The sequence below is a fragment of the Salmo salar genome, chromosome ssa02 (assembly GCF_905237065.1).
Source record: "Salmo salar chromosome ssa02, Ssal_v3.1, whole genome shotgun sequence".
In the NCBI taxonomy this organism is placed as follows: Eukaryota; Metazoa; Chordata; class Actinopteri; order Salmoniformes; family Salmonidae; genus Salmo; species Salmo salar.
The window spans coordinates 23,024,092-23,044,575 of NC_059443.1; the positions used below are offsets into that span (position 1 = coordinate 23,024,092).

The 20,484-nt window shown below is 45.1% G+C and overlaps 1 protein-coding gene and 1 pseudogene across 3 annotated transcripts in view; one reads left to right on the top strand and one right to left on the bottom strand.

Annotated features, from left to right (window-relative positions):
- Positions 1-10,888, top strand: part of LOC106576347 (glutamate receptor ionotropic, kainate 5) — a 107,063-nt gene extending 96,175 nt beyond the window's left edge. For 2 of the 3 annotated variants that reach the window (XM_045700558.1, XM_045700561.1), the window contains 9 exons: positions 687-890; positions 2,023-2,136; positions 2,500-2,609; positions 3,271-3,444; positions 3,742-3,907; positions 4,652-4,877; positions 5,426-5,554; positions 5,752-5,918; positions 7,220-10,888. In XM_045700558.1, the coding sequence (XP_045556514.1) occupies positions 687-890; positions 2,023-2,136; positions 2,500-2,609; positions 3,271-3,444; positions 3,742-3,907; positions 4,652-4,877; positions 5,426-5,554; positions 5,752-5,918; positions 7,220-7,840 (1,911 nt within the window). In that variant the 3' untranslated portion in view covers positions 7,841-10,888. The remainder of the gene's footprint in view (positions 1-686; positions 891-2,022; positions 2,137-2,499; positions 2,610-3,270; positions 3,445-3,741; positions 3,908-4,651; positions 4,878-5,425; positions 5,555-5,751; positions 5,919-7,219) is intronic. The other variant, XM_045700562.1, reaches the window with a different exon arrangement.
- A 5,283-nt stretch (positions 10,889-16,171) lies between these two features.
- LOC106571719 (NXPE family member 3-like) lies at positions 16,172-18,682 on the bottom strand (annotated as a pseudogene).
- Between the last annotated feature and the right edge of the window lie 1,802 nt (positions 18,683-20,484).

The window sequence follows — 20,484 nt, forward strand, 5'->3', positions numbered from 1 at the left end:
AGACAGGTCTTACCTGTGGGTCAGTTGGTAGAGCATGGTGTTTGCAATGCCAGCATGGTGTGTGCAATGCTAGGGTTGTGGGTTCGATTTCCATGGGGGGCTAGAACAAAAAAAACAAAAAATGCATTAAATGACATGTATGCATTCACTACTGTAAGTCGCTCTGGATAAGAGCGTCTGCTAAATGACTAAAATGTAAATGTAAAAATGAGACATGAAATGTGTATGTGTCCCATTCAGAGGTGAATGGGCAAGACAAAAGATTTAAGTGCCTTTGAACGGGGTATGACGGTAGGAGCCAGGCGCACCAGTATGAGTTTGTCAAGAACTGCAACGCTGCTGGTTTTTCACGTTCAACAGTTTCCCATGTGTATCAAGAATGGTCCACCACCCAAAGGACATCCAGCCAACTTGACACAACTGTGGGAACCATTGGAGTCAACATGGCCAGAATCCCTGTGGAATGCTTTCGACACCTTGTAGAGTCTAAGCCCCGACAAAATGGAGGCTGTTCTGAAGGCAAAAGGGGGTGCAACTTAATATTAGAAAAGTGTTCTTAATGTTTTGTTCACTCAGTGTATATCCTAAGGTCATTTTAGTAAATCATATCAGTCTCCTACACATAGTAATGCCAGAGTTGACATGCATCCCTCTGTCCCCTCCCTATCCCCTTCCTCTCTGTGCAGGAGAGCCCCTATGTGATGCGTAAGGGGAACTACCAGGAGTACCAGGGGAATGACCAGTACGAGGGCTTCTGTGTGGACATGTTGAGAGAGCTGGCAGACATCTTGAAGTGCTCCTTCAGAATTAAACTGGTTGATGATGGGCTGTATGGAGCGCCTGAACCCAACGGGTCCTGGACCGGCATGGTGGGAGAGCTCATCAACAGGGTGAACACACACACACACACACACACACACACACACACACACACACACACACACACACACACACACACACACACACACACACACACACACACACACACACACACACACACACACACACACACACACACACACACAGTCTTGTACTACTAACAATTCAGTCCCATTCGAAATCTTATTTTCCCTAACCCCTAAACCTAACCGGTACCCTGACCTTAAACCTAACCCTAAGTCTAGCTCCTAACCCTAAAACTAACCCTATCTCCTAACCCTAAACCTATGGTAATTCTAACCCTAACACTAATTCTAACCTTAACCCTAAACCCCCTAAAAATAACATTTGACCTTGTGGGGACTAACAAAATGTCCCCAGTTGGTCAAACTTTTTTGTTTTACCATTCTTGAATAGTTAAACACACACACACACACACACACACACACACACACACACACACAGACACAGACACACACACACACACACACACACACACACACACACACACACACACACACACACACACACACACACACACACACACACACACACACAATAATAATAAGAGACTGTGTGCTTAATTAGATCACAGCATACTTCAATTACCACAGTGTGGTCCCCATGTGCCTCTTGCCATGGTGCTGCCCTGCTCCCCACTCTCTCTGCCCTCTCTGCTCTCCTGACTGATCAAACCAGACTAATCCCATGTTCATCAATTAGGCTTTAATTTGACTGTCTGACAGGAGGTTCCATAGATGGAACAGCCAGCCAACAGTTCTGCTGCAGTGGATCTCTGTTTCTATTGTCTCTCTGAAAACTATTTTTTTTCTCTCCGTGTACGTGTCACTCTGTCTTTCTCCCTCTGAGAGGTGGAGGGAACGCCATTGGCTCATAGGTGCATCTCCAAACCAGGGGTCTCTGACTCTGAGTGACCGAAGTGTTGATTTGTTGTCATCTATTTCTGACTCTCTCTCTCTCTCTCTCTCTCTCTCTCTCTCTCTCTCTCTCTCTCTCTCTCTCTCTCTCTCTCTCTCTCTCTCTCTCTCTCTCTCTCTCTCTCTCTCTCTCTCTCTCTCTCTCTCTCTCTCTCTCGCTCTCTCTCTCTCTCTCTCTCTCTCGCTCTCTCTCACACACACACAGAAAGCAGACTTGGCAGTAGCAGGCTTTACCATCACGTCTGAGAGAGAGAAAGTCATAGACTTCTCCAAGCCCTTCATGACGCTAGGAATCAGCATCTTGTACAGAGTCCACCTGGTAAGACAGACACACCAGAGCAGTTGGGTGTATTGGATTTCCCTAACTGCTGTTTGTGCTATCCTGTTTATTTTATGGGCCTGTGACAATGCATTTCTTTGAGGATATCTGATTCTGAAAGATAGAATGGATAGGTCTTATAGAGTTCATGGTTGTACATCGCACACGTTTACCGTTCAACTCTCTGAGGCTTACATTTGTTGCATTATGAACAGTATAACATTGCAGAGATGATGTGCTGTACAGTTGCAGGGAAGAACACTACCCCTCTGTGGTTGAAAGAGGAACTACATGACAGCTATGTAATGTAACGTAATAGGGCCACTCCAACCTGTCCTATCTCTCTCTCTGTCTCTGTTTTAGGGGAGGAAACCGGGGTATTTCTCCTTCCTGGACCCCTTCTCTCCGGCTGTTTGGCTCTTCATGCTGCTCGCCTACCTGGCTGTCAGCTGTGTGCTCTTCCTGGCTGCAAGGTAAGTGCATGAGTAAGCACCACAGTAACCCAGGGCAACAGGAACAGGAAACCAGTGAGGAACTCTGGGATTGTTTGTGCATTTTGGTTGACACAATTGAATAATAATGAGTTATAGCAGCTTATATATGTAACCGATGTGAAATGGCTAGCTAGTTAGCAGTGGTGCGCGCTAATAGCATTTCAATCGGTGATCTCGATCTGAGACCGTGAAGTAGTTGTTCCCCTTGCTCTGCAAGGGCCGTGGCTTTTGTGGCGTGATGGGTAACGATGCTTCGTGGGTGTCAGTTGTTGATGTGTGCAGAGGGTTCCTGGTTCAAGCCCAGGTTGGGGCGAGGAGAGGGACGGAAGCAAGACTGTTACATATACACACCGAATTAAAATGCCTTGGTTGAGATAGATAGATGTTGTGTACAGAGGTCCTTATGGTCCTTTTTCTCTTCTACACTCATAGAAAAAAGGTGCTATCTAGAACCTAAAAGAGTTATTCGGCTGTCGCCGTAGAAGAACCCTTTTTGGTTCCAGGTAGAACCCTTTTGGGTTTCATGTAGAAGAGGGTTCTACCTGAAATCAAAAAGGGTTCTCCTATGGGGACAGCCAAATAACCCTTATAGAACCCTTTCTTCTAAGAGTGTTCTCCTCTCCTCCTCTTCTACTTCCAGGTTAAGTCCCTATGAGTGGTACAACCCCCACCCATGTCTACAGGGGCACAAGGACATGCTGGAGAACCAGTACACCCTAGGGAACAGCCTGTGGTTCCCTGTAGGAGGCTTCATGCAGCAGGGCTCTGAGATCATGCCACGTGCCCTGTCCACACGCTGCGTCTCAGGGGTCTGGTAAGTCTGTGTGTGTGTGTGTGTGTGTGTGTGTGTGTGTGTGTGTGTGTGTGTGTGTGTGTGTGTGTGTGTGTGTGTGTGTGTGTGTGTGTGTGTGTGTGTGTGTGTGTGTGTGTAGATTGGTGGGTAAGTATGTCTCAGTCTGTATGTCTGAGTAAATGTCTCTCTGTCACCCTCTCCTCTCTCATTTCTCTTCCTGTCTGTGATTCTGTCAAACTCTATTTTCTCTGACTTTCTGTCTCTGTCTTTCTCTCTCTCTCTCTGTCTCTCTCTAACTCTGTCTCTGTCTTCTCCCAGGTGGATGTTTACGCTGATCATCATCTCCTCCTACACGGCCAACCTGGCAGCCTTCCTGACCGTTCAGAGGATGGAGGTGCCCATCGAGTCTCCTGACGACCTGGCCGACCAGACCAACATCGAGTATGGCACTATCCATGGGGGGAGCACCATGACTTTCTTCATGGTACTGCTCGACGCTGGCCCTGGGGGGCGTATGTAGAGCTTTGAATGGAGAATGACTGGTAGGGAGGTGTGTGTGTGTGTGCTGTTCTAGTATTTGCCGATCTGTCTCAGATCGCTCCTATTTGTATGTGTGTGTATGGTGAGGTGGGTATGTGGTTGAGCACAGGTGTGTGTGTGTGTGTGTGTGTGTGTGTGTGTAGTTGTTTCCCTATTTGCTGGCATGTCTCTGAGCTCCTGTTGTGTTCTTTATGGCTGTTAGTGTTAAGTGGCTGAGTGTCAGTGTTTGCTTATGTAAGAGCTGCTGGCATCTGTGTCGGCATCTGTGTTTGTCAGTGTGTTTGGACTGTGTGCTTGATTGTGTATGTGTGTTTGTGAGTAAGTGTTTACGTGTGTGTGTGTGTGTGTGTGTGTGTGTGTGTGTGTGTGTGTGTGTGTGTGTGTGTGTGTGTGTGTGTGTGGGTACAATACTGTATCTAACTGGTTGCTGTTACCTTGACTCTGTGTCTATGCTGTTCCTTAGCATGACATATTGTCATGCATATATGTACACTACCACCTGGCGTTTGATTCAGCTGCATCTGGATATATATACATCTCTCTTTTCATACCCTTCCGTCTCTATCCCTTCTCCCCCATCCCTTCCCCTTCCTCCCCTTTCCCTTTCCTACCTCTCCATCTCTTTCCTCCACCCCCCATCTTCCTCCCTTTCCTCCTTTCTCCCTCCCTCCTTTCTCCCTCCCTCCAGAACTCGCGCTACCAGACATACCAGCGCATGTGGAACTACATGCACTCCAAGCAGCCCAGTGTGTTTGTGAAGAGCACGGAGGAGGGCATCGCCCGCGTGGTCAACTCTAAATATGCCTTCCTCCTGGAGAGCACCATGAATGAGTACTACCGCAAACTCAACTGTAACCTCACCCAGATAGGTGGTCTGCTGGACACCAAGGGCTACGGCATCGGCATGCCACTGGGTGAGAGAGGGATGGAGGGAGGTATGGGGAGAGAAAAGGATGGGGGGGAGAGAGGAAGGGAGGTATGTGGTCAGAGGGATGGAAGGTGGTATGGGGAGAGAGGGATGGAGAGAGGTATGGGGGAGGGCGGTATGGGGGAGAGAGGGATGAAGGGAGGATGAAAGGGAGGTATAGTAGAGAAAGGGGTGGAGGGAGGTATAGGAGGAGAGAGGAATGATGGGGAAGCATGGGGGAGAGGGATGGAGGGAGGTATGCGGGGAGAAATGAGAGAGAGGGATGGAGGGAGGGGAAAGAGGAGAGTTGGAGAGATGGGAAAGAGGAGAGATGAGGAGAGATGGGGGAAAAAGGAGAGATGGGAAAGAGAGAATAAGAGATTGGGTGAGAATGGTGGTGAAATGGAGGGAGGATGGGAGACAGGGAGAGACGGGGGAGTGGTACAACCCACAACATCTGGATGAGAAGGGGAGGAGACCATAAGCCTAATTCCTCTTCCTCTCCATCTTTAATCCCCTCTTTCTCCTCCTCCCTCTTTCCTTTCGTCCTCCCAGGCTCTCCGTTCAGAGAGGAGATCACTATGGCCATCCTGCACCTGCAGGAGAACAACAGGCTGGAGATCCTGAAGAGGAGGTGGTGGGAGGGAGGACAGTGCCCTAAAGAAGAGGACCACAGAGCCAAGGGTCAGTACACTACTCTGTTTCCAGTGTCTTTACAGCTCTGTATCTCAACTGATGTCTGTGAGTGTTCTGAATGTACTGTAAGATGGGAGATTACCAGGGTCTGTGGTATTGTGTGTGTAACTGTTCTTGTGTTAAATCAGGGGCATATTGGTGGTACTGTATGTGTGTATATTAACCATCATGTCTGTCCTCAACAGGTCTTGGCATGGAGAACATCGGGGGTATCTTCGTGGTGTTGATCTGTGGCCTCATCATTGCTGTGTTCGTGGCCATCATGGAGTTTGTGTGGTCGACGCGCTGCTCTTCAGAGACAGACGAGGTACGCCCTCACTCCTGCCCTCGCCGACACCACAGACCCACCCCAGTAGGTCCCCATGGCAACACACCAACCCTGACTCCCCATCCTCTGCTGTGCAGCGTGTGTGTGTTTGTTGGGCCGCCTCTGGAACTGTGTGTGTTTGAATATGTGTTCGTCGGGCTGCTTCTTGCACCATTTGTTTGTGTGTATGTTAATCAGTGTGTGTCTAGTCTGTGTGTTTCACTGTTGGGTTTGCTATGTATTGTGCATGGGTGATGAGGGTGGCTATTTTTACACCTGAACCTCAAATGAAGCAGGACAGATTTCTCCTGTGAACAGATCAGGGTCCAGTCACATGTTGTGATGTTGTGTGAACGTACCTGTGTTGGCATGCTATAGTATTAGCGTTGGTGTGTGATCGCGGGAGGGTATTTTGACTGTGATCAGAAAGTGTTGATGTTTAGTACAGGGTATGGATAAGCCAATATTGTGATGCCAATATTTGCTTGCATAAGAAGCAGTGTGTAATGATTTCCCTGGCATTAAATGTCACGATCTATCTTCTTTTACATGCCTCACATGCTGGTACTCTTCGTTTCCATTCTTGGATCACTCATCTCTCTGTGTGTCTGCCACACCTGTCATTCTGTCAATCAGTGTCTGTTTTCTGATAATGAATACTGTTTCTGTTTGTGTAAGAGTATTATTCATCATTGTTATGATTTTGTAGATTAGAATATTCCATAATGTCTATGTGTCCTTGGTGCATTTTGTTGGAACTTTTTGTGCAAGTGTGTGATGCTGTTGGAATGTTAAGAGGTGTGGGTGTGTGTCTGTTTGGGTGTGTTTGTGTTGTTTGTCTACATGCACCTCAGTTTGCGGGCCTGCCTGTTTGTTCATAGTTCATTATGTACCATTATATATTATATATAATGTGTAATGAACACAATTTGTTCTGCTCAGTTGGTTATTTGTATGGATTGTATTAACTCTCTCTGCTCTTTGGATATTCTCCAACCTCTATCCATCTCTACATCTCCCCTCATTATCTCCAAATCATTTCTATTCATTACCACTTTCATTGCCATCCCCCCATTTCTACCTTTCTATACCCTCATTCGGTTCTCCTCTCCTCCTACCATCTCTTTTACTCCACCTCCACCCTGTTTCTGCTTTCCTTCTCTTTTTTGCTTCCCCTCTTTCTTCCCCCCACCTTCCTACTCTCCCCCTCCCTACTCTCCCCCCTCTATCTCGTTCCCTTTGCCTTCCCTCTTTTTCCCCCATCTGTCTACTTTGCTTTTGTGGCCCTCTATCTCTCCCTATGCTCCTCTTCCCGTCGTCCCTCTCTCTCTCCTCTGTCCTCTCAGGTGTCTGTCTGTCAGGAGATGCTCACCGAGTTCCGAAACGCCGTCTCCTGTAAGAAGAGTTCCCGTTCCCGTCGTCGCCGCCCCCTGGGCAACTCCGCGGCCCTCCGCCACCCCACCCGCATCGCCCTGGGGGCCCAGCGGCCACTCCGCCTCGTACGGGAGATGCGCCTCAGCAACGGCAAGCTCTACAGTGGCTCGGGACCCCTGACTGGGGGAGCAGGGGGGCCAGGAGGGGGTGTAGGGGCTGGGGGAGGTCCCTCAGACATGGGCCCTGGGCCTCAGCGACTCCTGGAGGACCCACTGGGGGCCAACACCACCCCTCCTCACCCGCCCCAGCCGCAGGCCCCCGTGGCGCTCCCTCGCAGCTGCACGCACGTCAGGATCTGCCAGGAGTGCAGGAGGATCCAGAGCCTGAGGTCAGGGATGGGGTCCACAAGGATCCCCCCCTCATCTGCACCCCTGCCGCGCCTGCCCCCTCCTCCTCCACCCTCCTCCTCCAACACAGACAGCGAGGGGGGAGGGGGGTCCAGCCCCCGGCGGCTCCCCCACAGCACCCCTGCACCCTGCCTACCCATACCACCCCCACAGAGCAGCACCGACACAGACCTTCTGGGGAAGTAGGACTAAGACTGACGAACTAGGAGGGGCTGGAGGGTATATGGGGGCAAGTTAACGGTGACTTTACTGATGTTTTGAGCTGCTCAGTGACACACTATTCTCTGACCCTCTGTACATTGGCCTCCAGGAGGGAATTAAAGGGAGAGAAGGAGGGAGAAAGAGAGGGAGAGAGAGAGAGAATCAGAGGGCTCAAAGACGTTGTGAGATGTGTGATGAAGCAATGGAAAGGATATATTTGCACAGATACCAAAAGACACACCCATACAAAAGGAGAAAGAAGGAGAGACTTTCTTTGCTCTCCAGCACGCTGCCCAGCTGGTTCTGATGTTAGCCCAATCTGTTCAGAGAACCATGCTCTGCTGTGTTCTGGCTTTGTGATTTACTTGAAGATGGCTGCTCGGTTCTTATCTTGACTTACCAGTGGACCAATCAGGACTGAGCTACACTGGATAAAGCAGTCAGGTAACGCACATCATTTGATGCCAGACCTACTGGTTTCTCTGTCGGTCTCTCCCTGTTCTCCCTACTCTCTCTCTCCATCTCTCTCTCTCTTTCCATTTCCATGGTACCACAGACTCATCTAGAGCGGCCAGCTCTTCCTCTCTGGACGGTGACCACTGGAGGAGGAGCCCACGTCAATCCTGGAGGACCTTTAATCTATGTAACATACAACAACAGAAGACTTTAAAACTGACTAGAATTATATGATTTTCCAGATTTCTTTGTTGTTGTCTTTGTCGTTTGGTTACCATTGTTCTAAGTGGAAGTTACAGCAAAATAAAGACTATATATGTGACTAATGTGGTGGATCACGACACACTATGAAGAAAAGACTCCCCTGAGGTTCACTGTGTGGATGAGGTGTTTTGTCCATCCGTGGACCCCATAGCTGCTTTTGAAACGACATTGAAGAAAGCAGATTTGGCTGGAAATGAGTTGTAACAAAGTCAGATATGCATAATATAATTGCTGTGGGTGTGTGTGTGAGTGTGTGCGCGCGCAGAGGTCCGTCCTTACAGCAAGTGAGAGGAACAAATGATCATACCAAGTATACGATAATCAGAGGCTTTGCGATGTGAAATGACTTGTTATCCTGGAGAATACTTGCCAAGCCTTTTCTCCTCTTTACCTCTGTTCATAGCACAGAGAGAGAGGAAGATGAGAGAGGATGACGAGAGAGAAAAAGGAGAGAGCGATGGAGAGAGGAAGAGGAGAGAGATGAAGAGGATTGAGAGAAAGAGAAAAAATAGGAATGCAACAGAGGAACAGAGAGATAAAAGGAGGACTGTATTAGAATGACAAATCCCTAATTGAACTACTTCCATAATGAGATTTTTCCTGATCTGGTAATTCTGGGCAGCATCTTGCTGGGGGCTTGGCCGTGCTGCCGGGAGGCTGGGACTAAAGCTTCCCTGCTCTACATCCCGTTGAACTGGCTGTCTGCAGCACAGACGCCTGCCAGAGCTCCACACAGAGCTCCACACCACCCTGAGCCCTCTCATTACAGCCTGTGGAGCTTTAGATCTGGTAATTATTCCCCTTTAATAACTAATAGCCACACAATGACTACGGAGGAGACTGAGGTCATGGTTTAATGTTATAAAAGTATGATGGGGAATACTGTTACAGGGTTCAAGCCTTTCTGAGGCTTTCTGCTGCCTCTCTCACACATACACCACAGATCATCACACTGACAAATATAACCATGCAACCTAAGAAATACATAATTATTTCTGTGTTCTTCTCTTGGACCCACAGTGCAGCAGTGAGCCAGAGACACACATCTGCATAGGTCACCACTCTAGTCTCAACTCAATGCTGTGAAACCATTGGATGGCTTTCTTCCAATACACTTAATTGGCGTCCTTTCCTCATCTCCTTTCCTTCACAACAATTGATCTTACAGGGATAGACAGGTGAAAGCACTGGTGCATCTCTAACCGGTCGGTCCTTTCACCTATCAGTGGTGAAGAAGGAAAGGAGATAAGAAAAGGAAGACCTTTGAGTATTGGGATGTATGACAGTGTCAGAGGGAGGGAAGGAGGGGTAGCCAAAGGGAATCAGAGGGGTGTCTGTGAGGGGAGAGAGTTTACTCAACAAAACAAACAAATCATTTTTGTTAACTTTTCAGTTCTGTTATTTTTTCATATTTCTATACTAGTGCTAAATGGATTATTAAAAGAATGACGTTGAATATTATGATTACATTTGTATTATTATTATTCCTATTGAAGTACGGATCTATAGGAGGAGGATGCTGTTTTGGGGAAATGGGTGGGCAGGGGTGGGTTAATAGAGGTCAGGGGTGATGGGTACGTCCTCTCCATAGCAACCACCTGATGTTAAATCCTATAGACACACAAACTCGTTTGGAATAAAAAAATATTCTATCTGTCCAAGCTGGCATGATGTATCGTCTGTTCCTGCAGTGTTGAAGTGTGTGTCTGTGCATACGTGCATGTGTACGTGGGAACTTGTGTGTTTGTCTGTGTGTGTGCCCGTGTGTGTCTGACAATTTGTCTTTTATTGTATGTTTCTCAGTTTCAGGCTGAGCACCTAAGTATTTTGTGGTATCCATCTTAGCTGGGTCGTTCCACTGATAGTGTCTTTTCACTTAATTTTAACATTCTGTCAAAAAGAACACATGTTCAACTTCATAACAAACATGTTTTATCTCCAGAGGTTAAAAGAAGAAAAATGACCATAAAAGTTGACAATTAAAGTAACAGGGTTGAATGTAACAGGGTTGATGATTTCATCTTAAACCAGCCAAGCTTGCTGTGTGCAACAGGGAGGTGCAACTGAATGTAAGCTTAACAAAAAAATGTGAACTTGTTTTGAAATGTGTATTTATGTACTTACAATATGATGAGAGTTTAAAAGTAGAATGAAAATAGCATGTGCAGGAGTGGTAAGAAGAAAAAAACTGAGAGACTTGTAGGCACCTCCCCCTTTCAAACGTTTATAAAAGATAACCATACAAAAAAGTAGCTAAAATGTTTAAGACAGATTAGTGCTAAAATGTTGTTTATTAAACAACTAATTGCCCGACGTCTGTCTAATTACTTGAATTCCATTTAGTTAGTTCTTTAGAGGGAAATCAAATCACTCGCGAGAGAAATCAAGTCAATAATTATGTGGGAGGCTGGGTTGAAGGGAGTTGTAGTTTTCATTAAGCAAATATTCAACCTTGTTCAGTGCAGAAACGTGGTAATTAACTACAATGACCCTAATCCATTGCACCTGTTGTTTCCGGCTCAAACAGACTGTTGTCACTAGTTGCCATTGCATCATAAACCCTACCTAGTTCTACAATTTATCTTCATAAAATGTGACTTTAAACCTAACCTTTACCACACTGCTAACCTTTTGCTTAACCCTCACCTTAAATCAAGACCAAAAATTGAATTTTTGTTTTCATTTTCGACTTTGTTATCTCATGGAAACTGACAGAGGCTTATACAGTTTTAAGCATGTTATGTTTTTTATATCTTTATTTTACTAGGCAAGTCAGTTAAGATCAAATTCTTATTTACAATGACAACCTTCTCCGGCCAAACCTGGACGACGCTGGGCCAATTGTGCGCCGCCCTACGGGACTCCCAATCACAGCCAGATGTGACACAGCGTGGATTTGAACCAGGGACTGTGGTGACGACTCTTGCAGTGCCTTAAACCGCTGCGCCACTCGGGAGCCGTTAGATTCACACAGGAATGTACACAACACAATGACTAGAGGGATAGAGAAAGTTGGTGAAAGTATGCTTTATCTAATTTGAAGAACTAGTAAAATTGATTTCAGCTCTGGAGCTGCTACTGCCTGAGCAGAGATGAGATGATGACTTTAAGGAATGAAAAACAATATAGTCATCAAATAAATACTAAGTAATATACACAACTAAAATGTTTGATTATTTCATAGTAATTTCCTATTTTTGAATTGATGTCTACCCAATGTGGACCTGACAGAAATAATGACATATTTTCAATGTTTTGGCAATAGATGTTAATTATTTTTGGACTTGGAATTTCTGTAAAAAAATAAAATACATTTAAAAGCATTATGAAATAATGACATTAAATGTTTAAAAACTAAAATTGAAAATCGTGATAATTTTTTCATAAACTAACTGAAACCGAACTGACCTCAAAAAGCACTAATCGCTCAGCACTAATACAGATAAACAGATAATTGGAGATTTACGCAGTTTTGCATATAAAGGAAAACAAACAAAAAGAGGTGGGCCCTCACCCCCAATCCCCATCCCATTCCCCCCCCATCCCAACTCAGGCAACATGTCACCATCCAATAAATCATTTTTATGAAAACCCACAATAAACATATACTATTGGAATTTTTGTCATGATTTAGTTTAGTTAGAGCGTAGATGTGCAGCATGTGATCCAACTGTTGAATTGAGTGTTTTATCAAAATGTACACAGATAATGTCACAAGGACATAAATGTGACATTCAAACTCTGTTTGAAAATGGGAGTTTTGCTAAATGCTCCGTAGCGAGAATAAGAGAAATGTGAACGGTTACAGGATCAGAGATGGTTTTGTTTTCTGCAGAAATACCTTCTTGAACATGATGACTTTCATGCGCCTTAGTTACAACCTTTAATGGGATGCGTAAATATGAGTATTTAACCTCCCTGGGCGAGGTGGGATGCTTGCGTCAACAGCCAGTGGAATCGCGTGGCAAGAAATACAAATACCTCATAAATGCTATAACTTTAATTTCTCAAACATATGATTATTTTACACCACTTTAAAGACAAGACTCTCGTTAATCTAACCACACTGTCCGATTTCAAAAAGGCTTTACAGCGAAAGCAAAACATTAGATTATGTCAGGAGAGTACCCTGCCAAAAATAATCACACAGCCATTTTCAAAGCAAGCCTATATGTCACAAAAACCAAAACCACAGCTAAATGCAGCACTAACCTTTGATGATCTTCATCAGATGACACTCCTAGGACATTATGTTATACATATTTATATCAAAAACCAGCTTTTTACATTAGCATGTGATGTTCAGAACTAGCATACCCACCGCAAACTTCCGGTGAATTTACTTAATTACTCACGATTAACGTTCACAAAATACATAACAATTATTTTAAGAATTATAGATACAGAACTCCTTTATGCAATCGCGGTGTCAGATTTTAAAATAGCTTTTCGGCGAAAGCACATTTTGCAATATTCTGAGTAGATAGCCCGGCCATCACGGCTAGCTAATTTGACACCCACCAAGTTTGGCCCTCACCAAACTCAGATTTTCTATAAGAAAAATTGGATTACCTTTGCTGTTCTTCGTCAGAATGCACTCCCAGGACTTCTACTTCAACAACAAATGTTGTTTTGGTTTGAAATAATCCATAGTTATATTGAAATAGCTCCGTTTTGTTCATGCGTTCAGGTAACTATCCGAAGGGTGACGCGCAAGCGCATTTCGTGACCAAAAAATTCTAAATATTCCATTACCGTATTTCGAAGCATCTCAAACGCTGTTTAAAATCTATTTTTATGCGATTTGTCTCGTAAAATGGTGATAATATTCCAACCGGGCGACGTTGTATTCGTTCAAAGAGAGAAAGAAAAACATGGAGAATTCACATGAACGCGCATCTCCAGTGTCACTGTTCTCAGCCTGACCACTCACAAAATCTCCTGCTGTTCTTCGCCCAGAGACTGGAGAGACGTCATTCCACTTTCTGGCGCCTTCTGAGAGCCAATGGAAGCCTTAGAAAATGTCACGTTACAGCAGAGATGCTGTATTTTTGATAGAGATGCCCTAGAAGGACAACAAATTGTCAGACAGGGCACTTCCTGTATGGAATCTTCTCAGGTTTTGGCCTGCCATATGAGTTCTGTTATACTCACAGACACCATTCAAACAGTTTTAGAAACTTTAGAGTGGTTTCTATCCAAATCTATATGCATATTCTCGTTTCTGGGCAAGAGTAGTAACCAGTTTAAATCGGGTACGTTTTTTTATCCGGCCGTGCAAATACTGCCCCCTAGCCCCAACAGGTAAAAAAAAAATGGTGAGCCTAGTTCAGCCAAGAAGAAAGAACAGAGCTAAACTTGGAGAAAGACACGATCCTTCCTAGCTAGTCATAATTGACTGAGATAATGGAGTGGTTGGACATGCTGAGCGATAAGTCCTGATTGGTCTGCCATGTCACAAGCTTCTGTCTATAACAGTATGGGGGCTTCCCTGGTCCATATATTTACTTTACAAAAATATAACGCAACATGTAAAGTGTTGGTCCCATGTTTCATGAGCTGAAATAAAAGATCCCAGAAATGTTCCATACGCAAAAAAAGCTTATTTCTTTCAAATTCTGTGCACCAATTTGTTTACATCCCTGTTAGTGAGCATTTCTCCTTTGCCAAGATAATCCATTTACCTGACAGATGTGGTATATCAAAACGCTGATTAAACAGTATAGTCATTACACAGGTGCACCTCATGCAGTTTTGTCACACAAAACAATGGCACAGATGTCTCAAGTTTTGAGGGAGCATGCAACTGACATGCTGACTGCAGGAAAGTCCACCAGTGTTAATTTCTCTACCATAAGCCACTTCCAATGTCGTGTTATAGAATTTGGCAGTACGTCCAACTGGCCTCACAACAGCAAACCAAGTGTAACAACTCCATCCCAGGACCACCACATCCGGATAAAATATTGAATTTGGCCTTTTCTATTATAGCCCATAGAAACACATTGAATAACATATTAATAGTTGGCAAAAAGACAGTAAAAAAATAAATCATGAGGAATAATGTTTTGAAGTGTCTGTCCTATATTCAGACCTCATGACTTTTTCCACATTTTGTTATGTTACAGCCTTATTCTAAAATTGATTAAATAACTTTTTTTCCCCTCATCAATCTACATACAATACACCATAATGACAAAGCGAAAACAGGTTTTTAGAAATGTTTGCAAATGTATAAAATAAAACGTATTTACTTAAGTATTCAGACCCTTTGCTATGAGACTCGAAATTGAGCTTAGGTCAGGTGTAACCCGTTTCCATTGATCATCCTTGAGATTTTTCTGCAACTTGATTGGAGTCAACCTGTGGTAAATTCAATTGATTGGACATGATTTGGAAAGGCACACACCTGTATATATATATAAGTCCCACAGTTGACCGTGCATGTCAGAGCAATGAAGTCAAAGGAATTGTCCGTAGAGCTCTGAGATAGGATTGTGTCGAGGCACAGATCTGGGGAAGGGTACCAAAAAAATTCTGCAGCATTGAAGGTCCCCAAGAACACAGTGGCCTTCATCAATCTTAAATGGAAGAAGTTTGGAACCACTAAGACTCTTCCTAGAGCTGGCTGCCCGGCCAAACTGAGCAATCGGGGAAGAAGGGCCTTGGTCAGGGAGGTGACCAAGAAATCGATGGTCATTCTAACATAGCTCCAGAGTTCCTCTGAGGAGATGGGAGAACCTTCCAGAAGGACAACCATCTCTGCAGCACTCCACCAATCAGGCTTTTATGGTAGAGGGGCCAGACAGAAGCCACTCCTCAGTAAAAGGCACATGACAGCCCACTTGGAGTTTGCCAAAAGGCACCTAAAGGACTCTCAGACCATGAGAAACAAGATTCTCTGGTCTGATGAAACAACGACCCTAAGTACACAGCCAAGACAACGCAGGAGTCTCTGAATGTCCTTGAGTGGCCTAGCCAGAGCTCAGACTTGATCCTGATCTAACATCTCTGGAGAACTGAAAACAGCTGTGTAACGTTGCTCCCCATCCAACCTGGCAGAGCTTAAGAGGATCTGCAGAGAAGAATGGGAGAAACTCCCCAAATACAGGTGTGCCAAGCTTGTACTGTAGATTCATACCATAGAAGACTAGAGGCTGTAATCGCTGCCAAAATTGCTTCAACAAAGTACTGAGTAAAGGTTCTGAATACTTATGTAAAGGTGATATTTTCATTTTGCAAACATTAAAAAAAGCAGTTTTTGCTTTCTCATTATGGGACATTCTGTGTCGATTGATGGGAAAAAACAAACAATTTAATACATTTTAGAATAAGGATGTAACTTAACAAAATGTGGGAAAGGTCAAGGGGTCTGAACATTTTCCGAATGCACTGTATTAGAAAGCTCAGGATTTTAGTTTTTGTTGTTGACACCCCTTATTTGTTTTTTGGGGGGGCACAAAACTACCTCCATACTTCCACTTGTTTGTATGGGTTACCTTCAGATGAGTCCCGTGAAACGTGTGGTAGTCGTAGCAAAATGGAGAACACCATCGTATTCGTGAGAGTCTCCTCTTTCCATAGAGTGGTCATAATAGTTTGTAGGCCAAACCATTCGGACGCAATAGATGTTTCGTGAGAAGACCAATTTTCAGGAAGTCTCATGGTCTGACAAACACCTCTGTAACTCCAAATAACAGCGTAGCTCAGCCACCTTCCATCGCAGATATGGAAAGCCAACATAGGCAGATGCGGTGGATTGAGATGCAGCCTGATGGATTTTTTTATTATGTTACATAGATTGACACACGGGTGCATCAACAGACTCTTAAGGATGAAGTAGTGAGACTACTTTCTGTTCATGTTCTTGATGATGATAGGGGGTGGGTGGAGGGAATTGGGGAGGTGGTGGGCAAGGGTCATCTCCCCGGTGTCTATCAGCAAAACATCCAGACCCCTGAACATTGCCCAGAGCACCCTGTAGAGCTGCACTGAAAACCAGCGCAACACCACCAGTGTCCCCGAAGCCCGGTCCAGAAGCCGCACCACCGCCCACCAAATGTGGCATAGTCGGCGAATGTAGACCTGCACAGGGAAGGTGCAGAAATGGAACCATACACTGATAATCACCACAGTGATTAACCCGCCAATTAGGCTATCCAGCTCATTAGCTACATAGCGCATCTCACTGGTGATGACAGTGTTGAAGCGGATTGGAGGACCGTGACAATGGTACTTCAGCAGGATGTTGTGGGTGCTGTCCACTGCCATGAATGGCCCCACATTCTAAGGACTGTAAAGGTTGAACTCCTTCAGCTCTGTCACAAAGAGGAAGGGAGAGTTGGAAGTTGGACAGACAGAGGAGAGCGTTAGAAAGCACCTGAGGCAGCAGAGAGTGAAAGATGCCGCAGGACTCACCTGGTACTAAGGTGTTGAGGTACTCAAACCAATGTCTGACAGTAGAGTCTCCGTACATGTACACCACCTTGCCCTTCAGACACTGAGTGGCAGACAAGTCATTAAACTGGCGCATCACACCACCACCCAGCGTTCGCCATGACCCTTGGAAGTAATACCCGGAAGGAGTGATCCTGGTAGACTCTGTCTTCATGCTGCTTCTCTCCACGTCTGCTTTGTCTGAAAGAGGAAAGCAAGCATCTTGTACCAGCTAGCATCATCCCTTTACAGGCAATAGAGGTGCTAGGGCTTTCCCACCTTACACTACTGTAGTTGCAGTAGTTGGCTTGAATACTGTCCTGCACACCCAGAAACTCTCCAGGGTTGAAGTATACAGCCACAGAGCAGAGCAGTTAGTAGGCTGGCTAGCTAGTGTTAAAAAGATAAACACACAGTTGTACTGTGGTATCTCCTTGCTCGCCTACCTTTTTTCTCAGGCAGCACAATGACACTGTCAGACCCTGAAGGATGAATGGGAACTTTGATGTTTACACCACTGAGAAAAAGTGGAGAAATAATCATATTTCAATGTTAAATAAACACATTGCAGCAAGCAATCTGATACACTGGAAACAAAGTCTGAGAATACATTTCACACACTTTTAAACCCATTCACTTACATACTGTAAAACTCACTAACCTCTGAAAGAGCAATGCCTCCTTGTTCACGAGCAGATGGTTCACATAGGGTCCCCTGGCGTGGTTGATCTGTGTGTCACAGCTCAGCAGCTTGGGCTTGTAGCAGTACCAGGGCTCCCCTGTGTGGGGGTCTGTGTAATTGCACAGCGGCTTCTGGTTTGTCGACAGACACAGGTTACATACAGTTGTCTGGGACAGTTTTCCAGAGCGGAACAGACTCTGAAAGGGAACCCGGTCTGGCTGTTCCTCTCGTATTCATTGTAGAACATGAATTGCCTGACTAGGATGGACCAGTGTCACCTCCACCTGTGCAGACCCCTGCCATAGTAACGGGAAAATGGCAGAGTAGGTCCCATTCCTGTGGTCCAGCACCTGTCCTGCAATGCCTGCCCCCAACTTGGAGGAGTGCAGCTGGGCCAGCAAGATGTTGGGACGCCCCTGGAAGACATGCATATGGACCAGAGCCTCCAACTGGTCCCCCATGTGCCACTCTCTCCTGCCCCCTGCTGGCAGGATCACAAAAAGACTGTGTGCAGGGTCACTGGTCTGGTTCAGGGACACATTCACAGAATGGGGCTGAGGCTTTGGCCAGGTGATCTCCTCCGGTGTGGGCTCCTGGCTACAGTAGCTCCGGTTGCGGGCCAGAGGAGAAGGGCCATCTGGGAGGAAACCTGAGTGGATGCTGCTTTGGTGCTGTTAGAACATTGACACTGCTTGGCAGTTGAGCTTCTGCTGAGTAAAGAGAAGAGGTGACTAACAGGCATGCTACACTGGACACTAACTTTTGTAGAGCGTGTGACGCTTCCATTAATTTCAATGAAACCTGGACATAAGCAGCACAGCTCTGTGAGAGGCATTGCGCTGTTCAGTGTAAAATTACAAGCTGGTAATATTTTCAAGAATTTGACGCATGACTCACACCCAAGAACACTTGGTAAAGTGGCTTGCATTCTGCTGATGCTGACAAAATATATGCATCAAGTGTAGCATCTAAAAACCTTCTGTTTTGGTGACTCCCTAGGGGCTCTTAGCAACGTGGGTGTATTTACAGTAAATACACTAGCTTTGCTTTCAATTGTATTGGGTTGTACAAAAACAGTCCACAGAAGCCAGAAGTTAAATACATTTCCATTCCAACTTACTGTGCCGATGGGCAGGACTGTTGGTCATAATGAAGGCCGACTTTGAGACAAAATATATAAAGGATCGTATTATTAAACAGATTTTCCAAACATGGGTCTGATGTAGACCGACTTCCTCTGCTTACCTCATTTCAAAATAAAAGTCCTTCACGTGCGCCATATGTGGACAGAGAGGAAGTGTGTCTACAACAGACCCACATTTGGAAAGTCTGTTTAATAATACGATCCGTTAGATATTTTGTCTCAAATTCCAACCTTCATAATGACCAACATTCCTGCCACCCAGCACAGTAAGTTGAAATGTAATTACATTTAACTTATGGCTTCCTGTGGACTGTTTTTGTGCCACCCAATATAATTAAAAGCAACACTAGTGTATGTAAATACACCCACGTTGCTAAGAGCAGCTAGTGACGCCACAGTGTAGCTCCCCTGTTGAGGGGGAGAAGGTGATAGAAGCAATGTGAGATTGGCTCGTATTAGGCCAGATGGCTTTACCCTACCTCCAGAATGTTAATGTTGCTGAACAGGAAGAAGAGGCCTGACAGTGCCAGCAGGAAGAAGATACAGATATATTTGGACAGGCTCCTCCACATGGTGGCCATCCTCTGTCAGTCAGCCTGATGTTGACACAAAGAAGCTGGTAAGGGACAGATCACAATTTACTGGGGGGAGGGGTGGTCCAAAATAGGGGAGGATTGTCAAACTTCTTTCTTTTTGCTTTGGGGAGGGTTGTGTGTTTTTTTTTATTGGGCACAGGGAAGGTAGTGTGTTTTTTCCCTGGTTAACATTGGCTCTTTTGCAGGCTTTATTATATCATTTATTCAATCCTAGCCAAATTTCCTCATCTGCTTGCATGAGCCTCCCCTATATGAAGGTGTTTTGGTACGTCCCTTATGCACTATGCTTTTACATGTGCTAACTTTTACTATACCACAGGCCAGAATAGTCTGCAGTCTAACAGTCTATCCTGCCCTCTAGCCAGAATTCATAGTGACAATAGTGGTAGGTGGATCGTTTGTTCAGATCTGCTATAGGCTAGCTAGCTATCATACCACACATAAAAGCATTCAAAGATGCATCAATTTTAAATATGAATGGAGAAAAACAAATAGGAATAGCTGATAGGCAGCTGAGAGGCCAGGTGCATCGTTGTGCATGAAAGAACAGTGAAGACATGAAACACACAGCTCAAAAAGCTCCCCTATTGATCTTGTTTAGGGACAATACAATTATCCTACCTAGACTATAGTAGCCTACAACACCACAATGCAATGAATAATTGCATTATTGTTTTCAAGTAAGTACAAAATTCTACTCTAGGCTGCAGTGCAAATGTAATTTGAATAATGGCACAAAAGCCCTGTGATTGGAATGTTTCATTCCATTTGGATCAGTTGTGGGTCTACTCTGGACAATTTATAAGGTCTAGGAAGGCAGAGTAGCAGGCCAGTAGCAGGCCAGTAGCAGGTCAGTCTTGCTGTATTTTTACTTTCTAATACTGAATGTGCTGTCTGTTTCAGATCATCATTCTCCCAAGTCTTCCTATAATAATTTGGCCACATCTGCTCCCGGCTGGCCCAGTTATTCAGAAAAGCTTAACACGCGCTCTGCCTCCTCTCCTAGAGCCTAACACTTCAATATAGCCTAAATATTTATCATTTAACTTTA